Below are 20,073 nucleotides of genomic sequence, written 5' to 3'. Positions count from 1 at the left end.
AATTGTGCTTAATGCAGATGATGGGGAAGGTCACTTTGCCTATCTTTATCCCTGCCTCTCTTGGAAACGGCAATACTATTAAAAAGTCAAATATTACAACTCACTGCCTCTTTTCTCTTACTGGTAGTTCTCATGAAAGTGGTTTGATCCGAAATGACTAATTCAATACTTTTTATGCTTTTGTCACTTACTGTGTTTTTTTCTCACCTGACCCCCCAAGCAGCTTTTGCAAAGATCCGCATCAAATAACAACTATTTTTTCTTTATTTTTTAAACTTTTAACAAACATCATACATGAATGTGTTGGTGAGTAGCGATGATGATAATAGGTGTTGAATTGTTCTTCTCTCTGGCTTCAGCTGGCAGCTTCCCCAACTGTCAACAACAACAGGCACTTCGTTTTGATATGGCCACATATTTGATTAGGCCGCTGTCTTTGTATAGTCACAAACCTGTCAGATAATCAAAACAATAAAAACCAAGACAAGAACACAACAGTCAGCCCAATGAATCACACAGCCACATGATAGAGAAGAGTCACTTTCAGTTTTAATTAGCCCAGCAGCCAATTTTAAAAATGATGGATTTAACTAATACTGACATATTGACTAAAAGTGGGATGAATTCAGAGCTTCCACAGTTTGTGATTGTTTGTTATCTCACTCTCATGACTCTCTTGGATGCAAAATGTCACATATGGTTTTCATATAAATAATATGTGCCATCTAATCGCCATCTAATTCAAAATATTTCAAACTTGATTCATGTAAATGGAATATTATAACTGAAGAGAGTGATCCACACATTGGGCAATTATCGTGATTGTCTATTATTTTCTTGACGGTAATTAGTGTTTTCTTTTGAAAAGTATGTATTTTTTTAAACGTTACATCAGGCCACAGCAGCACTTTAAATAGTTAACCTCAAGTGAATTCTGCAACTGAATCAAAACCAAAAGGGGGTTACTTAAATAATTACATAAATAAAATGGGTTAGGTATGAGGAGGGGTTGTGTATGGACTAAAAAAACACTTTTAATCAATACTGAAATATACCAAAACAGGCTAAAAAAATGAACTCCATGATGATTGAATGCAAAAATATGAAACCAACATGTCTCCAGTGATGTTGGTTTGGATATCTACACACTTTCATTTCAAGTAATTTCAAGTAAGATCACACATGTGCGTCCTCTTTCATGTCGTCATGCATGGATCTGGTTTTTGGATACGAAACGAAAAAACTAAACAACAAACCAAACCAAAAACTAAACCAAACATCACTTTACAAAATCGTACTGCACATACAAAACCTCCAAATCAAACTCTGTAGTTATATACAATACAAAATTGCTTCAAACCCATCTCTCATAGAATCTATATTTGCTGACATGTTATACACACCATCTCTTGAAAAGTCAACAAAACACAGAAAAGTACAACAAATAAAACGTTAAAACGTGATGATTTTAAAAAAAAATTAGGAAACTTCAAATAAACTACATGGCGCATAGAAAAGAAAACACAACCTCAATAAAAGACAAACAACATACATTTAATTTAATAAACAATATCAAGTGTACTTTTCTCCTCTTTATAACTTTGCTGTGGTGTCATGTCATGTTGTGGTCCATTGCTCTATCCTTTCTGAGTGGTGGAAACAGCAGAGAATTAATTCATTCTTCAGTTGTAATGATAAGAGTCAGTTTAACAGGCCCCAGTCTGCTTTATGCACCTCCTCCATTTTTGTCCTTTCCTACCTCCAACCCTCATTCCCTCCTTATTCTGAAGGCATTCAGGTGAGTGTCTCTTTAGTCCATTGAAAACCCGAAGTACCCCCTATGCGATGTTCTTAATTGCATTCTCGTTAAGCTTTTCCATGTAGTTCCTCAGATCCTTTGAGTCCCCAAGCTCAATGTCCGGACATACCCATTTTATCTCACTGGTCTGCACTAGTGCTAATGGGCTGAGCACAGGACATCCGTTACTGGACTTGACGTTGGAAAAGGTGGTGAACTTCACCCTCTTTCTCTTGGTGGTTGGTGAGTTTAGTGACTCATTCCGGTGATCCCTCCCACTACAGCCACCAACACCAGTATTACCGCGCTGTATGCCTCCATTTAACAGTTGACTACCTTCCTCCAAGGTACCGCCCAGCTCATCCTGCTGTTGCTGCAGGCAAAGGCCCTCCTCTTGACCCAGCCAAACCCAGTCGTGGGCATGGGGCATTGCCTCCGGGGCCTCCAAGGATATGTGCTTGCTGCGGTACTTGTATGCATAAGAGATACAGTTAATGAGAAAAACCAGGATGGCCAGGCAGAAGACTCCCAGCAGGGCGTACATACCAATCTCCAAGTCCGTCAGGCCTCGTCTGGATGGTGAGAAGTCCTCATCAGTGCTGTGGCTACGAGGCAGATCTGCCTGGTCTGGGTATTCAGAGAATTCACTTGGGGCTCTTGCCCCGCTGTCCACCGTTTGGCGGCCCCCATTGGGTCTCACGGGAACATGACCCCTTATGGTGGTGGCTCCACGGTTTAATATTCCCGTCTCCATGTCGGAGATAGATCCACCATAATATGGCGGATCGGGACGTGTTCGCCGGTCTGCTGGCTGTCTGTATTGGTCCTCCATCTGACCAAACCTTACCTGTATGTTTGCCTTTCCAGTGGCTAAAATAGTTTGTCGTTTTCCCTTTTGGCACACCTCTGATTGACTCATTTCAACACGCAGAAGCAAGCCCTGACCTTTGCCTTTGGCAACAACGGTGGGCCACTTCCACACTGCACTACGCTGCACTACCACCACCTTTTCATCCAAAGAGGTGGCTGTGAGGGTAAAATGGGCGGGGTTGTAGTTGTCTAGTGGAGTCATAGATCCATCACTGAACTGGAGCCAAGCACTGATGAGGGACTCCTAAGAAAGTAAACACGCAAACAACAATCAGTATCAGAACCACAGTCAATGCTTAAATTAATTACCAAGACAGAAGAATGCATATTTCCAGCTTATGCATTGAGTATACTGGAATACAAAAAAGGAACATGGTGGAAGAAAAAGTGAGCCTTAATTACAGTAGAAAAGCTCATGAAAAACAATTACATAGATTGGATATGAAACTATTCTTGTAAAAGCCAAATATTCCGTACTCTCCAAGGACAGAGACAGTAGCCCTCTTCTTTGAAATTATAATTACAGGAACAACAGAACTGTGCATTGTCTTGATATGCAAATCAAAGACATGGCTTCACTATTTTAAGTGCAAATACATTAAAAAAGGAAAAATTACAACTCATATCATAGACACCATAATAACCCTGATCCATCTCTAAGACAAATACAATGCACAGTACAAAGTAACAGACTAAAGTTTAGACTTTACTCCCACATGTCTTGAATATGTACCTGTGTGAGTGATTGAATTACTTCTTGTGTGGTTGCAGTGGCAACGATGGCCTTGTTGCTCCCTGGGCTGAGTTGCAGAGACAGAGAAAGTCCAGACACCAACTGCACCCCGAGCTCTGTCACACTCACTTTGTCCTCCAGCACCCTGATGCTCCTCTCAGCCAGGATTGAAGATGTAAGAGGGGACACCACCTGAAACACACACAAACACCTGTTAGTAATGGTACACAAATAAACTCCAATTTATTGTTATGGGTTGATTATTTCCCGAAACATGTCAGTAATCAAGCCTAACGAATAAACTGCTGGGCTCTAGTGTTTCAAATATTCCACCAGCAGCCGGTTGGGCTTAAAAGAAGAGGATAAAACGACCTGTGGATACATTTTCATTTATTCACTAATTTGTAGATCGAATCAAATAGAACAGAGAACTGAGGGGTGATACACCATAGATTGGATTATAGCAGCTAATAGCACCATAAAATGCGCATCATTTGCTCCGGCTAAGTGCTCCATCTTAAATTCCACTTTACAACACTTATTGCACCAATGATAATCAGCCAAAAACACGCCCATAAAGTTAAGCGACTCTGTGAAATTTGCTCTTGTTTTGCATCTGACTGTGAAGTCGTCAGCGTGTCTGACCAGGGGTGGAGACAATTACATTGGATCAACCATGATGCATTATTTGAGTGTTTTAGCTTACATGATAATTCTCAACACTTGTCCACAGGAGGCTTTTGAGATAATGATTATGATTATAATGATAGAAAGAGAAGGAAACAATGAGGAGAGAGGGTATAAGTAGCTCTCTTTGCATAAATAATACACAGGAATATAACATCTTTCAGATAGCCTATACATTATTAAGTATTATTAGTGGAGATAAAAAGTCTACATAAATTCTGTTTCTTTACATATGCTAATAAACTTCATATCTCGCAGCATAAATCCCCCGTTTAATAGCCCCGACAAACAACAGACCACAGTTGTAAATCTAGCTACACTCTTTTGGTTGGATCAATATTAACATCAAATTTGAATTCAGGTCAACTACTGGTCCAATAATTCAGAGATCCAGCTTATGGTTTGTGTTGCCTTTTAAACTGATCTCTACAGAGTATCTACACTGATACTGTAGATTGTAAGGTAGACCTCATTCACAAGGACTCTGCATATATAAATTACATTGTTATTAGCTTAGATAAACAAATGCAAGCTAACAGATTCCCTCCAGACATCCCTCCAAACCTTGTGCAAACATCAAATCTCCACCCTACTATCACATTCTCCACCTCCCTGAGTAGCCAGAGATGTAAGCATGTCAAGAGTTTTATGCTGGCTCGATGAGATGAGAATTCCTCCCATCTGCTTCACTTAAAACTCCAGTCTCTTTTCCTCAAGCTGCCCCCCCCCCCCCCCCCCCCCCCAGGGTTTAATTTAGGAACCCATAATTAAATGTCAGCACCTATGACTGTCTCATTAGTAAAGACACTTTTCCCTGTTTTCCTCTCTTTGGTTCAACTCTTTTCCCTTTGCTTCTGACACAGTGGAACTGTTGTCATTGGATGCTGATAGAGCTCAAGTCAATATGTTCTCAAAAAATGTAAAATATGGCTGAACCTTGTCTATGAGATTCGTTTAAATGGAGACTTTTTGTTAATTCAAAGTTCACATTTTCAAACAGATAATTAATCCTACAGACTGATTCTGTGTTTCAGTCTGACAATATTTCCCCTATGTACAAAACAACAACAAAGTATCTTATTCTATGCGGTGCTGTAGTGTCTCTTCATATCTCTTCATTTCATGGCCTGAATTTAGTGTTCCAGTATATAGCTGGTATTCCAAAGCCAGTGCCATCAGCAAATTTACTTTCTGTACAATTTGATCACATAAAATATGAAAGATGCTACATCCAACTCACTGTACCATAGCTAAAGGTTTAGGTTTAAGAAGTTACCACTTTCTCTTAGCAGAGAAGGCTCCCCACTTCCAACCACAATTTTTTTTTTTTACTATTCGTTCTCCATTTATACTTTATTGTGTGATCTCTTCCTCCCCTTAAGCATTATGTTCAATTGTCAGGTATGTTGTATACCATTACAGATTTGAAGCTGTCGCCTCTGGCCTACATCTATCAGCTAGATGTCCATACCAAGCATGTCAAGTCCTATTCCAAGAGTTCACAGGTTGCTTCCTACCAAACCGAGAGGATAATTCAGGACAGCTTCCGAGTGCCCCTCGTTTTCTTCAAAGCTATTAGGTCTCAAATTGTATGATTTATGATCAGATCTTAGAGGGTTTTCACTGCTTGACCCTACACAATCCCATTTGCACCTGGTCTACAAATTTATAATTCATTTAGCATCTGGTTTTGTCCAAAACTACGGGCATCAGAGAGTAAGTACAACACAAGAAAGGATCTCGAGAGAAGGAAACAGCATCAGTAAGTGAAAATGAACAGCTTCATGTCCAATCAGATTCAGAGTTTTTTTTTTTTATTTAAAGTAAAGGTAATATCATCATCAACAACAACAACATCGGCAGCTGCTCTTAAAAGTTCTGAGCATCAAAACCATCCTAGATATCGTCACCATCAATATCATGATCAATATTATCATCATCATTTTCGCTATTATTAAGTGGGTAGGTGTTTATGAAAGAGCTGGGTCTTTAGCTTAGCTTTTTCTTAAAAGGTGCAAAGGGACTTTGCAAATCGAATGGAGTTGGGTCCAATCACCACGGTTTGTTCATGTCTCTAAATCATCCTATTTAAAGGTTTGCAAAGGTTCATAGAAATATAGTCAGATCCTCAATCATTTCTGGCATATTGCATATTCGGCTGACAGGCCTTTGTGTTTCCTCTTTGTTGTCTCTGTCTTCAATAGTGTGACTAAGAAGCTTATGAAAAACAAGAGGTTTGTTCAGTTTTTCTGAATGAATTCAGCACTCTTGGGAAGTAAAGGTCAGTGCAAGAGTTGATAATGAAATGGGTTTTGATGTTTTTAGGAACATTAAGAATACATAACTCTGGAGGTTTACTGAGCTGATTTTAGTGTTTATCTGATTGCTCTGGATTAAGCCCAAAAGCTTTCTCCCAAACCAAGAGCCGTTTTGAACATCAAACAAAATACCAAGTGAAACATGTGTAACGTATAAAAGGGTGTGCTGGAAAATATATTGAGGTAAAATAAGGCAAAAATAAATACCCTGTGTGTGGACTTGGCCTAAGCAAGCAAAATATAAAGCCAATCAAAGGAAACCCTATCTGCCAAAGGCCCGTTCATACTGGTACATACAGTCATGGACAGATTCCCAAGGAAACTAGGTCACAGGTTTCCTTGCTCATCAGGAGCTACTGACTGCACCTGTGATGATCTCCCTCACCTGATGGCTGATGACAATCAGCTGGGCTGAGAGGATATTGGGAGCTGGAACTCAATATATGCAACCAACTATGCTCAGTTGGTTGTGTGTCTCCAGGGAGTCAACACCATCATTTGGCTTTCTGTGCTTGTGTTTTTGAATATAGATCTCAGTTGTGTGTGGGTTTTCCTTTCAGCCATTTGAGGCCTTCCATCACCCCTCCTTATCTTTTGTTTTAAATTCCAATTTCTTGTCTATAATTTTGATAGAATGAGTGGGTGGTTGAAGGGCTATGTTCTTCTGCCACTTTAAAGAAAACCAAGGTTCACTTATTTGGTACCTTTTTTGTAGAAGGTGCAGTGTTTTGTTAGTTCCCCAGATTTTGTTTACTGGGGGGAACATAACCCATACTAACTTTCTGAAACCGATGTTGTCCTCTGCAAAACTGATCTTAAGAAGCATGACAAATCTCTTGCAGAGATGTTGTTTTTTTAATGCATTCCCTGGTTAAGTTATCCATTAACACTACTGTATAACATCTGCACAGATCAGGTCATTTTCTTTAATGACCATAATCAGTTGTCCACACCTGCTCTGTGAAGCCTAAAAGCTCTACGTTGGTGAATTTATCACCATGTGGGTGAGATGGCATACATGTAGTGTTTTGGGGAGCTAAAGAGTGAGACAAGTGAGGCCTCAGGAAGAAATCTTTAAGAAGACATGCAGCAGAAGCATGTTGTCTGTCAACTCCTGATAAGTGTTTGTGCCATGCTGCAATCAAGTCAGATCGTTTCTAACTTCACTTCTTCTTCCAACTACCAAAAGTTTAGTCTTGTATTTTCCATTGATGTAACAGTTCTGATCGCTTTCTTTGTGTTTCAACTTGGTTCACTGTCTAAATAGGCAAGCTAATTCGTTTAATCGACATCTTGCTTTTTTGGCCACTTGGGGGCAGGATAACTCTACAAGAACCTGAAAAAACAACAAAAAGAATTAAAGATTCTTGTTACACAATAAAATATGAATAGAATGAATTCCAAAATAACCCCTCTTTAAGGCATGTTTTGTCTCCACTAACCCCTAGGTTTTATCTCCTGGATTCTCCTCTACATTATCAGCTTGTTCGTTGTCTGTCTGCTGCTGACAGATAGTGCACATGGCGGTTTATCAGAGCATTTTTGCTTCAAAGTGATGCTGGTTGCTGCAGGAAACGGGATTAATTGGACTGGAAGAGAGCTCTGATAGAAGTGCAGAGTTGGGTGATCGTTCTCCTGCAGCGACAAGGGTCGATACAAGGGGACCACTTTCACATTGCACTCAAGATGATGCAGAAAACATTGATTGAATTTTGACTCTTTTAGACCCTTTTTTGAAATTATGTTGTTACATCTGTCATGGAGGTCAATATATTGACTTTCAGGTTATAAGATACATCTCTCTCAGCTGTTTCCGAAATACTACTCTAGTTGACAATTTCTGCATTTCCACAAAAACATCAGTTTTCTTTTTCAAAATTCCAGTAGGCCTGTTTTCTTCTTTCTTTTCTCGCTGGTTACATAATCTACCCAATTTTAGCTTTTCAGACAGCACTTTAAATAGTGGTGATTTCCTGTGTAGCAGAGTCAGAAGACGACACAAGACAGGGAAACTAACAAACATGTTAACATGCATGAATGTGATAACTGCAAAACTTCGATTAATAGCCCAGGCTTGTATTTCCTTCAGTCTATAAAATGACCCTGCCTTGGTTTGGGACAGGCATCAATACCAGGCAGGCCTTTAATCATTTTTCAAACCGAACTAACACTCTTCACAGATGGGAAAGACTATCAAATTGTATATACAAAAGAGTATTGAAGTGTGTATATTGATTTAAAAAAAAAAAAAAAAAAAATTGAATTAAAAATCTGATAAATTTGATCTTGCTTTAGGGATGTGTAGGTCATGAACGATTCGTTCAAAACGAAGAATCATCTGAACTGAATCACTTACTGAAAAGAGTCGTTAATTTCTCAACTTCAGTTGCGTTCTCCTCTCTCCCGTCTCGTGTCTCTCTTTTTTAGACCGTAAGAGTCGCTCAAAGCCCGCCCTCCCTCTCCCTTTCATGTCAGTGTTACGTACTGACTGAACCAACAGGACGGAGTCGGTCGGGAGCCCTGTGTTGCTAAAGCCCGCCTCTACTTCTCCCTCTCATGTCTCCAAAATTGAGGAAGTAGCAAATATATTATTTAACATTTAGGTGTCGCGAAAATGTATGTGCTTTTTATAGCTGCTGTCAGTTTGCAAACAGCTTTTATATCCAACTTAATTTCACTCAGCTGACTGTTTCAACATCCACTAACGATCGTGTTTCAGTCAGTACAGTGTGTGTGTGACTGAGGCTGGTGACTCGCAGTCTCGCTCGTTCACGTTCAGTCAGTGGTTTGTTCACTGAACGTACTGAGAGGAAGAGAGTGACTCGGAGGCGGAGCTCTCGTTCAGTTCGCTCACTGAACGAGAGCTCCGCCTCCGAGTCACTCTCTTCCTCTTCTTGTACTGAACAGAACGGTCGGGGAAAATAAATGTGATTGTTTTAGCAGCTTTCAGTTTGCAAACTGTAGCTTTTACAACTAAATTCTCAACTCATTGGCTTATGAGCACCACCGGCTGTTCTCAGTACGATCGTGAGCAGAACTAAAAGTTCGGCCGTGTTTCAGCTTATTAAATTCTGATTCACAGACAGACCTGCGGAGAAGTACTGAACGATTCGGTGAACGAATCACTTTACTGAACTGATTCAGTACACTGAAAATAACTGCTTTTCCCATCACTATATTGCTTTGTAAGACAGCCCATCCCTTCATACCAACCTGCTGCACTATGGGGCTGAGAGAGAGAAACCCTTGCTAATACAAATAAGAATGAGTGCCTTGCTGGACCTGTGTAAACACATCAGAATGTCTTTAGTTATTTAAAGCTTATTTTATAGTGTTAAAATTAAGCTTAAGGGATTAAAAAAAACCATTTGTTTCCATCTTCAAAATCTGCACAAGTTCATGCTTAATTTTAGTCTTTCTACTTAAATTTGTTATGGAAACTAATTCAAATCTGGAATGCACCAGGGCCTCTAATCGAGACTTGCCTTTATTTGTCAAAATGTGCCAAACGCAGCAAGTAAGAGGGACTGGGCCCTAAATTGGGATGGGCTTATATTTTAAGTTTTACAATTAGTATTAACTTGTGAAGTCTCTTCTAACAGGCTAACATGGCATATACTGTATGAACATTAGTCAAGTGTCTGACGGAAGAATTAAGTGAAATGAAACTGCAGTCTGCCTATTAAGTTACCAAAACAAACAATCATTTAACCTGTAGTTTGGTGCTTCCAGCGCTCACTCCGATCACGACTTGACCATCCAGCAGTTGTGCGACCTTCGGGTCGGCCACCCTCAGAGAATCCTTGACCAGTTGTGTCACCTCCACCTGCCAGTCACTACCCAGCAGGAAGTTCTGCTGGCCCAGCCTGTCCTCCTCCGCTGCTCCTCTAACTTCTCCGGTATCCACCACAAAGTGTGTGAGGACGCGCAAGGTGGTGCTCTGATACTGAGCCACACAGCTGTTGTCCATCCTCGCCTCTGCTGCATCTTCTCCATCTCTGTCATCAGTGACCCGCTCATACCTGCAGGAATGGAAAAAGATGTGCTGATGAAGAAACAGAGTAAAGCATGGAACAATAAACAAGAACAGAAATAATTTTACACGGTATTTTACTTCAGTATGTTCCTTTTGAAGGTTAGCACTGGTATAAGTGGACTTTTACTACCACAATTTAATGTAATTTACTTTGTTCTTAAAATCATGAATGCCCATGAAGTCTGAACCCTCTGAAGTATTCACCCCAGCCAAAGCCCCAACTGTCGATTGATCTGCAGGTTTCTCTGACCTCCTGAAAGTCTCCCAGTGTTTTCTAAAATCCATTAAAAACAGCTTGCAGAGACAAACTGCTACCTTGCTTGCTTTCTCATTTTCTTTAAACGGGCAACTGTTATTTTGTGTATGTCTGCCATTTATCTAGCCCTTAGCAAACACTCTGCAGATACAGGCATCTCAGGAGATATGTTTGTAAAAAAGTGATTGTCTGCAGACCAGGTAGTTTTTGTGACACGTGTGCAGTTTGTTTTGCTTCTATTTATTATTATATGGTCCTTTACCACATGAAAAGACCCTTTTTATAAGGGTGAAGGAGAGAAAGGAAGAATGGGAAGACACATTCTGTTAAAGAACTAGTGGCGACAAAGGTCGCCTTTGACGTCGCCAAAAAGTTGCACTGGAACACACCGCAAGGACCACAGCTGACGGCCAACCGCCACGTGCGTTCTGCGAATGTGTGAGGGGAAATAGCTGTCCATGCCAGCAGGCTGCGGTAGTCCGTCGTTATGATACGAGAAGACTATTTTCGCACCGCTGTCGCGCACCACTTGTATTGTAGGTAACCTATTAATTGAGAATCTGGTGAAAAGTTGAAAATGGCACTGACGTTGTCAGCCCTTGGTCTTTTAGTGGAAGCAGAGGCAACAAATAAGGAGAAACCGCACTAATGGGTGAAAGCATGGATACTACAGCGGCAGGCTCAAGGGGCTTTCCCGAACCTGTGTCGAGAGCTGGAGATAAATGAAACCTCTGAACAGCCAATCAGAGAGATTCCTCTCACCCACGCTGATTCAACATGTTGAATTGGCTGACGCGGGCCAATGGGTAACAACAGAGCCGGACACACCGCAAAAAATAGGGCGACAACCGCTCACCGATGGTCGAACTAGGACCAACGGCCGGCAATCTTCTTGGTGTGTCTGGGCCTTAATAGGACAATCCAGCAAACTACGTTTTTGGCACCTAGCTGTTTGATACAAGTTTAGCTGAACTTTTGATCAAACATAAACATTTTTAATGAAAAAGAGAAGAGAAACATAAATATGGCGATAAGTAATTTGATCCATACTCTTTAACTTCCTTAACCAGCTTTATATTCTTCTCCTGAGCTTTGTCATTGTCATCTTTCTATCTGACTCTTTCTCTATATTTCTCACATTTCCAGCTTGACTTCTCCTGTAATCTATTTTTCAACTCCCTCCTGTTCTTCTCTCTCTAACCTTTATTTCCCGACTGTTTTTAGCTCTGCCTTAGGCAGGAGGGGAGTGACAGTGACAGTTTCCATTAGGTTTAATGAGGTATGGCCGGTCAGGCTGAAAAACAGGCTGACAGGTTAACATATTGTGGTCCAATGGCTCGGCTTAGTTCCTAGCCTCGCTTCACCCTCCCCTCCTCTTCTCACACTCCACATCAGTGAAGGGACGGCAGTCTGAACCAAGGTGACATTTGTGGCTGCCAGCAGAAACACGAGGTCAGGTCATGTTTGTAACAGTGAGTGACAGGTCAGCCACGGTGTTGGAGTGTAATGAGGTGGCCTATATAACCTTTTAGAGAGTGTGATTGAGAGCATTCAAAGTTTGAGCACATTCATAATGATAAACTGGTGCCATGAAAAAAACATTATTTGTCCGGAAACATGCACACAAACCTGACATAGTATGTATTCTTAATGCATTAACAAACAAGACATCATCACCCTGTCATGTCATCAAGCATGGACAACGGGGGTGTTTGTGTAGTCAAGACCTGAACAGGACAATATGTTTATCGATGATGTATCCAAGTATAATTTACATGAAGTTTTCATCAAAGCAGCCCATACAGCAACAGTACAGCAGCTTTCAGTAGCAATTCCCGCTTCCTTATGCAGCGGTCTTTGACGTAACATCCGATGTTTCCTTGGCAAAAATAATGACATTGTGACTGTCATGGCAGCCTCCATGACAAGACACAGACCGTTACAACTATACAATTAGGGATTTCTCTGGCTTTGGCACATAGCTGTTTGGAAATATTTTAGGTAATGTAAGTACTCAATAACAAAAAAGTGGTACTATAGGTTTAGTCAATCTTTTATTAATTATATATTTTATAATGTAAACATTCTATATATTATTCCTTTAAAAAAATGTTTCATGGAACTTCAATGGAAGTTTCATAAATTAAATTAAATGCTAACTGTAGCTTAGCCTCTTAAGTGTCCAAACATTGGAGCACGTGGGAAATGTATCTAATTTTCACAATGAAAACTCACAACTCAGTAATTCCTTTTCTTTACAAAATACAGTCATTACAGTAAAACGAAAAAAGAAAGTGTTATAAGTGTATGTCAATCATCCTAAATTGATGTGTGTATTTTAGATTTTGTACGAGGTTATTTGTGTCTTAATAAGCAGAGGAATATTGTTTGTACAACTCCCACAGATACTGTAATTGGACTCGGTGTCACTTCCCAGACTCCTCAGCCTTGGGGAATTTTATCCATGCTCTGTTCTGCTCAAAATTATTACCCATTTCTTATTCAGCATAAGTACCTTTTGGGGGAAACAGTCAAATGAAATATGAGACTCTCATTATAATTCTTCTGCAGCTGCACCTGCATTGTGTGCCTCAACACTATAAAGCCAATTTATTAAGCCTCCATTTGTTATACCGAGGGAAGAATGTGTTTCAAAGTCTTTCCCAAGGATTGTTAAAAACCCATGAGGTTAATGACTAAAATAAAGAAACTTTAACATATCCTGAAACTATTGTAAAATGGCTAACTTGTGCTGTGATATATTGCTACCTATGGATGAAGCCAGAAATATATTTTGCATGTGGATTAACTGTTTCATGCTAGTTTAAGAAGCATGGATGGAGTTTTTTTGTGCTTGAAATAATGTCATTAAATCAGCTGTTTTGCCTGGGTTATTAATTAAAGCTAGGCACAAATTTAACAATGATAAACACAGAAATATGCAGTGATAGAAATACAACAAAGCCGTACCTTCGGGTGCCCACATTAACAGGGACTCTCCAGCCCTTTATCTGGCTGAGCTCAGGGTCGGCTATGTCGATGACCAGGGGCAGGCGAGGCATCCAAACATTCATCTCCAGCTGGGCGCTCAGAAAACTGTAGGTAAAGTTGAGCATCACTCGGCTCTTTCCTCTCGACTCCTTCCCGTTGACGTAAACGTAGTCGCATCGCTCGGACACCTGGAGAAAGAAGGAAAACATGACAGATGGGGCCGGATTATAGCTGGAAGTTATACAGCAATAAGAAACTCAATCCATGACACTAAAAACTAAAAACAAGGATGGAAAAATGACTTGTTTTGTTAATTTCAGCTTCAAGATGGTTTTTTTAAGCCATTTCTATGATGCTGGAGGGTGGACACACTTGGCAATTCTTCACCGAATCTTCAGGTGTTAGGTTTTGTTTGTGTTTGATTGTGTTATGAAGCATCTTGAAGGACAATGAAGGCAGGATAATTGGTGCATAAGTAGAGTGACTTTGGTCCAACTCAACAGATGGGGTTCAGAAAAGACAGAAACCCACTTCATTGAGGTTTCTCTGAAGCCCTCTCTAAATTACAGAAAATATAAACCAGGAACATCAGAAGTGTGTGTCATTATAGTCTAAGCATCCTAATCTCTTCATCGAATGTTTTTTTTTTTTTTCCCCCATTGAGGACTATAACTTTCAACAATCTGTCATTTAGTTTTGTTTGCAGTCAATTTAAATCATTTCAGTCTCAAACACCATCAGAAGATTGGCACAAGCAGTAATTTGAGCACACGTCCTCAGTACTGTCAGCTGCTTCTTTAGAACAAACCAGCCACACCAAGACTGTCATCTGTCTCCACGTCTTTGCATGGAACTTGGCAGCTCTGTTCCCATATGATGTCAAACCAGCCCCGATCTCTGGGAAACTAAGCTGACAGCTCGGTGTCTTGTCAATTTTTTCCCTCCTCCTCCTGCCTTTCACTTTCCTTTTCCTCTCACACTACTCACTCTCTCAGCCTCGGTCTACTAAATTATTACCGTGCCTCCTACATGTTAAGTACTCCTATAATGAGACAGGGCAATTCAAATTAGGGGAAGATAGGAGATTTAAACTTTAGTTGAAATTACCATGCAGTTTCAGAATCAAATTGAGGTCTACGATTGAGCTGCTGCTCTTAAAGAGAAACTTATATCCATCCAAATCCACCCATCATTATTGAAGTATGGCATTTCGATAGCTCGACAGTAAAAACAGTCATCATCATTTGTTGTGTAAAATGTAAACATATCCTGACGTTTTGCGTTTTGCGGTCTAATAGTTTAGGTATACCTGTCAAGGGGGGACCCTACCTCTCGACCTCTCTGACAGCTGAGATTGGCTCGAGCCCCCGTGACCCGAAGGCGAGAAGCGGAACAGATAATGGATGGATTGATAGTTGCAGTATAGTCAAGTTAAGGTCAAAATGCCCCATGCCGTGAAAGCGACCTAACTGTCACTGTGTCGTTAAAACAGTGAGAAAAGCTGGATATCCCTCCTAATCAGAACTGGACTGGTTATCTGGCATACTTTTTTCCTGGGGGGCTGATGCACTTTGGGACCGTAAGATTTACAGTGTCTTTGTTTCGTTTTCTCTAATTGCTTGTAACATGCCCATATACAAGGTGGAAGTAGCCCATTGGTTGTTTTCTTTATAATAACAGTTGGCTGGCCCATGACTGGCTCCACAGCTCCCCCGCTCCACTCTGTTTTCTCCTACTAAAAAAAAGTAAAAGTATCAGGAAGACGCAACACAGGAGTCTAAGAATGATCCATTATATATGCCATGAAGCGGAAGACTTTTAATCAAGATAGCGAAACATTTGTGAAGACTGTGCAGCTCCTGCAGCAGGCCTGGTTTGCTACTACAGTACCCACTGTCATAAAGCCCCAGATGGAGACGTGTGTGGCACTGCCAGGCAGAGAGCAGGATGATCAGGTGCACGTCAGAGAGGCAGGGTAAGCCTGTAATGATACCGAGCGTTAGCGCTAATGAGAGTCTGGCCTGGAGACCAGAGAAGGTAGGCAGTTTTAAGGCACCTGCACGCGGCCGTTTTGGACACCCCTTTGTTTGCCAGGCAAACGGCAAACCACCAGGTGTGGCAGCGATGGAAGCAGGCAAGCGAATGGGTTCAGATATAACTGATAGAGCTCCACGAAGTAGAAACGTGGTAAAATTAGTATAAATGTTGGAGAAGATTTTGAAAAAAAGAAGCGAGGTTAGAACATGAAAGGTTTAAAGACCGACGCAGAGCTGGTTAAACACTGAAGGTTCTGTGTCCCCTTGGCATCGGCGCGGGCGGGGGGGGGGGGGACAGCTATCTCCAACGTTATGAATTTGGACTGTAGGTATGTATTTGGACACCGCTACGCAGAGAGCATGCTAGAGCTGTTGGGGGTTCGGTGCCTTGCTCAAGTGCACCTCAGCTGTGCTCAGGAAGTGCCCTGTCACCTCTCCAGCTACCAGACCCGACTCGAACCGGCAACACTCAGGTGCCCAAGCCAAGTCGCTACAGACTGAACTGCTGCTGCCCCCTTTAAGAGGGGACACATGTGGGGGGCCAGTTTAAGACAAAAATGACAAAGCCAAATTTTCTGCCCCGTCCAGCGTTTCTCCTTTTTTTTTTTTTTCCCCCCCTCAAACCCAGATGGATGGGTGTGCTACCAAGGTCAGCGTCACACTGTGTGGTACTACTTGAGCGGATAATTAAACCCTTTGAGAGATCTGCCTCTTCTTTTCTCTCTGATATTCATGTTCATAACACAAAAACAAACACAATCCAGCTGCTCCATATAACACACACTGGCATCTCTAATTTTTTTCTCTCGCACATACAGACAATTAGGAAGAGTCTATATTTAATCATTTCCTGGACTTCTTTTTCTCTTACTTCTCTTTCCAAAACATAACGGGAACATGTTGAAGGGCAGATATTAAATATTATGTTAGAAAAACTCTTAAAATCTCTAGATTATGATCTCCAGATTATGGCTCATCATTTTTTTTGATTAACAACAAAGTGTGTGTAACATTTCCCAGATCATTCAATACATTTCTTCTATTGGTAGGGTGCTATGAATGTTGCAAACACGCTGTTGAGAGAAGATGTCTTGTTGGTGCATCCCACAAAAGGAATATGTGCTGTTCTCAATCAGGCTCAAGTTTGAACCACCGGGCACACAGCATGCCTCACAACACTAAGCGCAGTGAGGCAAACTGCAGAGGGAAATGTTTCCCTCCTGCTGCATGAAAGTTGAATAAATCCTCTCCCCCTCCCTCCTCGATAAGCTAACTCTGCTGTAGATTTTACATCTGTGACCTGAGAAAAGGTTCTCAATTTCTGGCACAGTCTTTAACAAAAAAATATGCTGTGCTCTGTCTTCCTGGAGGACATTTAGCACCTGCTTCCTAGATGAATGGGTACAAACCACTTCCAAACCACAATCACGTTTTTGTACATTCTGTTCATCCACCCACACACCAGTAGAAAGCTAATCATGAAGCAGACTACAATAAAGACTAAGCTGAAGTAAAAAAAAAAAAAAAAAAAGCAGCTGCTCAAAACACCTTCTACTAACCTTGATAACCTGTTCATCTGTTGACCTGCACTCCACCGACTCGGTTACATCAGAGACCGCTCCATCTGTTCCCACGGTGACCACTTTAACTGGAACAGCGACAGTTCGCCCAGTGAGGACGGCCGTGTTGAGGATCTCTGTGTCCTAGAAGAGAAAACACAAAGACACAAAGCAGTATTAGCTGACTTGTTGTGAATTTTTGGGTTTGATTTCAATATCCTCACAATGTTATATTAGGCCCCGTGTCCACCTAGCAGTTTTTTCCAGGCAGAAAAGCACTGGCTCCGCATTTAAGAGCGCTTATAAGAAGTGTTTGTGCACCAAGAATAAAAGTGCTGCATGTCCATACTGTTTTATATGACACCATTCTGTTGACAATGAGTGCTGTATGACCAACATTGTTCTGTTGCTTATTACTTTTTGAGATGGGTTTTTCTTCCAGATCAGACATGGAGCAAAGAGGATGAGGGTACTAAGAAACTATCTGTAAGATGCAAAAATACAGGGAATATAGTATGTTTGAGCCCAAGTAATGTCAACAGTGACTTTTCTGAAAAGTTGAAAGATCTTCTACTCGAAGCGTCCTCACAAAAAAGGCAGAGTGCTGGGCCAGGCGGCCACCTGCTACTGCGAATGCTCTCTCTTCACTGAAGACAATAGAAAATAAGATTCTGGCACTCAGGTTGACAAAGGTTTGGTTTTACTTCTTGTAATCTGACCCAACAACATCCTGATCACACTGCCGATTACACACAGCCCACATTTATTTCTCTTCTCACAGGTCTTCACAGACCACCCAGATATGAAATATAGCCGAACATAGACCTGCAAGAGACCATAATGATATCTGGAATGGAACATGTACAACCTCTGGTGTAACCTCTGATCCTAGAATCCTGGTAAACTTGTGAAAACCTTAACCCTCCAGACTACCAATCAAGAGAAACTCACTTGGAACATGGAGTAAATGTTTTGAAACAATCACCTGTGGTTCCTCAACCACAGTTATAAGGTTGAGGAACCATAAGTCATTGGAGAAGAAACAAATTAAAAGATTGAGGAGTTGGTTGAAATGTTTACACTGGTTCCACTAGTTAAGGTACGTACCTGAGTTACATATTATGCCTTCTGGGATGATACTCCTGACACCATGTAGCCTTTAGAGCCACTAGCCTCCATGTAGAGATTTTGATTTGTAAAAGGGAGGAGTTACAATTTAATGAATGGTTTGCATTGGCTTTCTCTGGTTTATAGAAATAAATGGACGGTAATATTGTGTGACAAATTTGCAAAGATTCAAGATATTTCACAAGTAACACTTGCGAACAGAAGGCTACAGGAACAGGAAGAAGATAAAAAAAAAAAAAAAAAAAAAAGATCCATTAAGAAAACGTCTGGTAATCCTTGAGCTCTCACAGAGCTGGTTTCTACAGAGGAAATGTAATATCATGCATCCTGCACATCACAGCTCGGTTTGATTAAAGACTATGAAGAGGCCTAAACCTTTGAAAGATAGAGGGAAGTTTGTCTCCAGACAGCTCTTTGTTCATCACAACTGGTGCCTCTCTGTTTGCTTTGTTTCTTCATCCTTGAGCTCCTTTTGTTACAAGCCATACATCATAAAGCTCAAAAGAACATGAAGCATTCGAAGCCTGTTAAAGAGGTCTCCTCTGCCTTGTCTCCCTCACACATCTTATTCTTCAGTGTTCTGAAATCTGTCTTTGACATCTGCAGGGGGGTGATTTTTATCAAGAATAGTTACACTGTGTTACTCTTTTTAGTGTTAAAAAACTTGAATGTAGCTTCTAGTCTTAATCCTTTTGTCACCAGTGACACACTAGAGTGATGACATCAAACAGCAGGGTCTTTAGACTACCTTTTCTTTGCTAATAAAAAAACAAGTTAGAAACAGAGTGGACACAGATACTTTCCCAAATGTTACTAGAAGCAGAATCAACGGGACAGGATTAAATAAAACCGTCGTCATGCTCAGGGTTCTTTAATTGCCAATTTATCTCAACGTTATACTGACATTTTAATTAAAAAATCTGTTTTTAAATTGACTTTAAATGCTTGCATGTGATTCAACGCAACAAGCATCTATTTTTTTTTCTATCTATCTATCTATTTTGGGGCTTTTTATGTCTTTATTTTAGAGATAGGACAGTGGATAGAGTCTGAAACAGGGGAGAGACAGAGTGGGGAATGACATGCGGGAAATGAGCCACAGGTTGGATTCGAACCCGGGCCGTCCGCTTGGAGGACTACAGCCTTCGCCCATAAGGCGTGCACTAACCACTAGGCTACCGGCCACTAGGCCCCAAATCTATTTATTTATTTTTACCACAAAGTTTATCACGGCATCTGTGAAATTGTTTCACCTTCCCCAAGAGATATATAGATATCCTTGAAGGATGTTTTAAAATAAGAATTTTCCAACTTAGATGAAAGTGGATCTCTAGTCTTGTGTTTTTTTTAATAACATTAATAAACATAGTTCCCTAAAAGGCCAATGCTGAAAATCTTAGCTGATAAACTTCATATCAACTTTTTTCCTCTGTGAACAATAGAGATTTTTCCTCTTAATAATAATCTGAGACTTAATGTGAAGTCTCTAGTGGCCTATAAGCACCTTTTAAAAATTGCTCTTTGTTGTGTCCAGTAAGGAGTCATGAATACTGTAATATCAGGATGATTAGAGAGGTCTTCATGAGCTTCACCGGGCATTAAGGAGAGTGTTTGTGCCACAAAAAAATCTTTAATGAGCTTGGATATAATACACACTATCA

General features: G+C 40.7%; 1 protein-coding gene and 1 long non-coding RNA gene across 2 annotated transcripts in view; one reads left to right on the top strand and one right to left on the bottom strand.

Moving 5' to 3' along the window:
* Positions 1 to 261: 261 nt before the first annotated feature.
* The window catches only part of si:dkey-112m2.1 (transmembrane protein 132C), a 113,718-nt gene continuing 93,906 nt past the window's right edge, over positions 262 to 20,073 (bottom strand). The window contains exons 6-10 of the mRNA XM_061061602.1: positions 17,285 to 17,428; positions 13,669 to 13,877; positions 10,119 to 10,428; positions 3,402 to 3,593; positions 262 to 2,912 (exon numbers count right to left, since the gene is read on the bottom strand). Of these exons, the coding sequence (XP_060917585.1) occupies positions 1,839 to 2,912; positions 3,402 to 3,593; positions 10,119 to 10,428; positions 13,669 to 13,877; positions 17,285 to 17,428 (1,929 nt within the window). The 3' untranslated portion in view covers positions 262 to 1,838. The remainder of the gene's footprint in view (positions 2,913 to 3,401; positions 3,594 to 10,118; positions 10,429 to 13,668; positions 13,878 to 17,284; positions 17,429 to 20,073) is intronic.
* LOC132992355 (uncharacterized) lies at positions 6,805 to 10,761 on the top strand. Its single transcript, XR_009676322.1, has 2 exons — positions 6,805 to 7,106; positions 10,139 to 10,761. It is a non-coding gene; the product is annotated as an uncharacterized LOC132992355 (long non-coding RNA).

The sequence above is a fragment of the Labrus mixtus genome, chromosome 17 (assembly GCF_963584025.1).
Source record: "Labrus mixtus chromosome 17, fLabMix1.1, whole genome shotgun sequence".
In the NCBI taxonomy this organism is placed as follows: Eukaryota; Metazoa; Chordata; class Actinopteri; order Labriformes; family Labridae; genus Labrus; species Labrus mixtus.
This window is presented reverse-complemented; position numbering and strand designations above follow the sequence as displayed.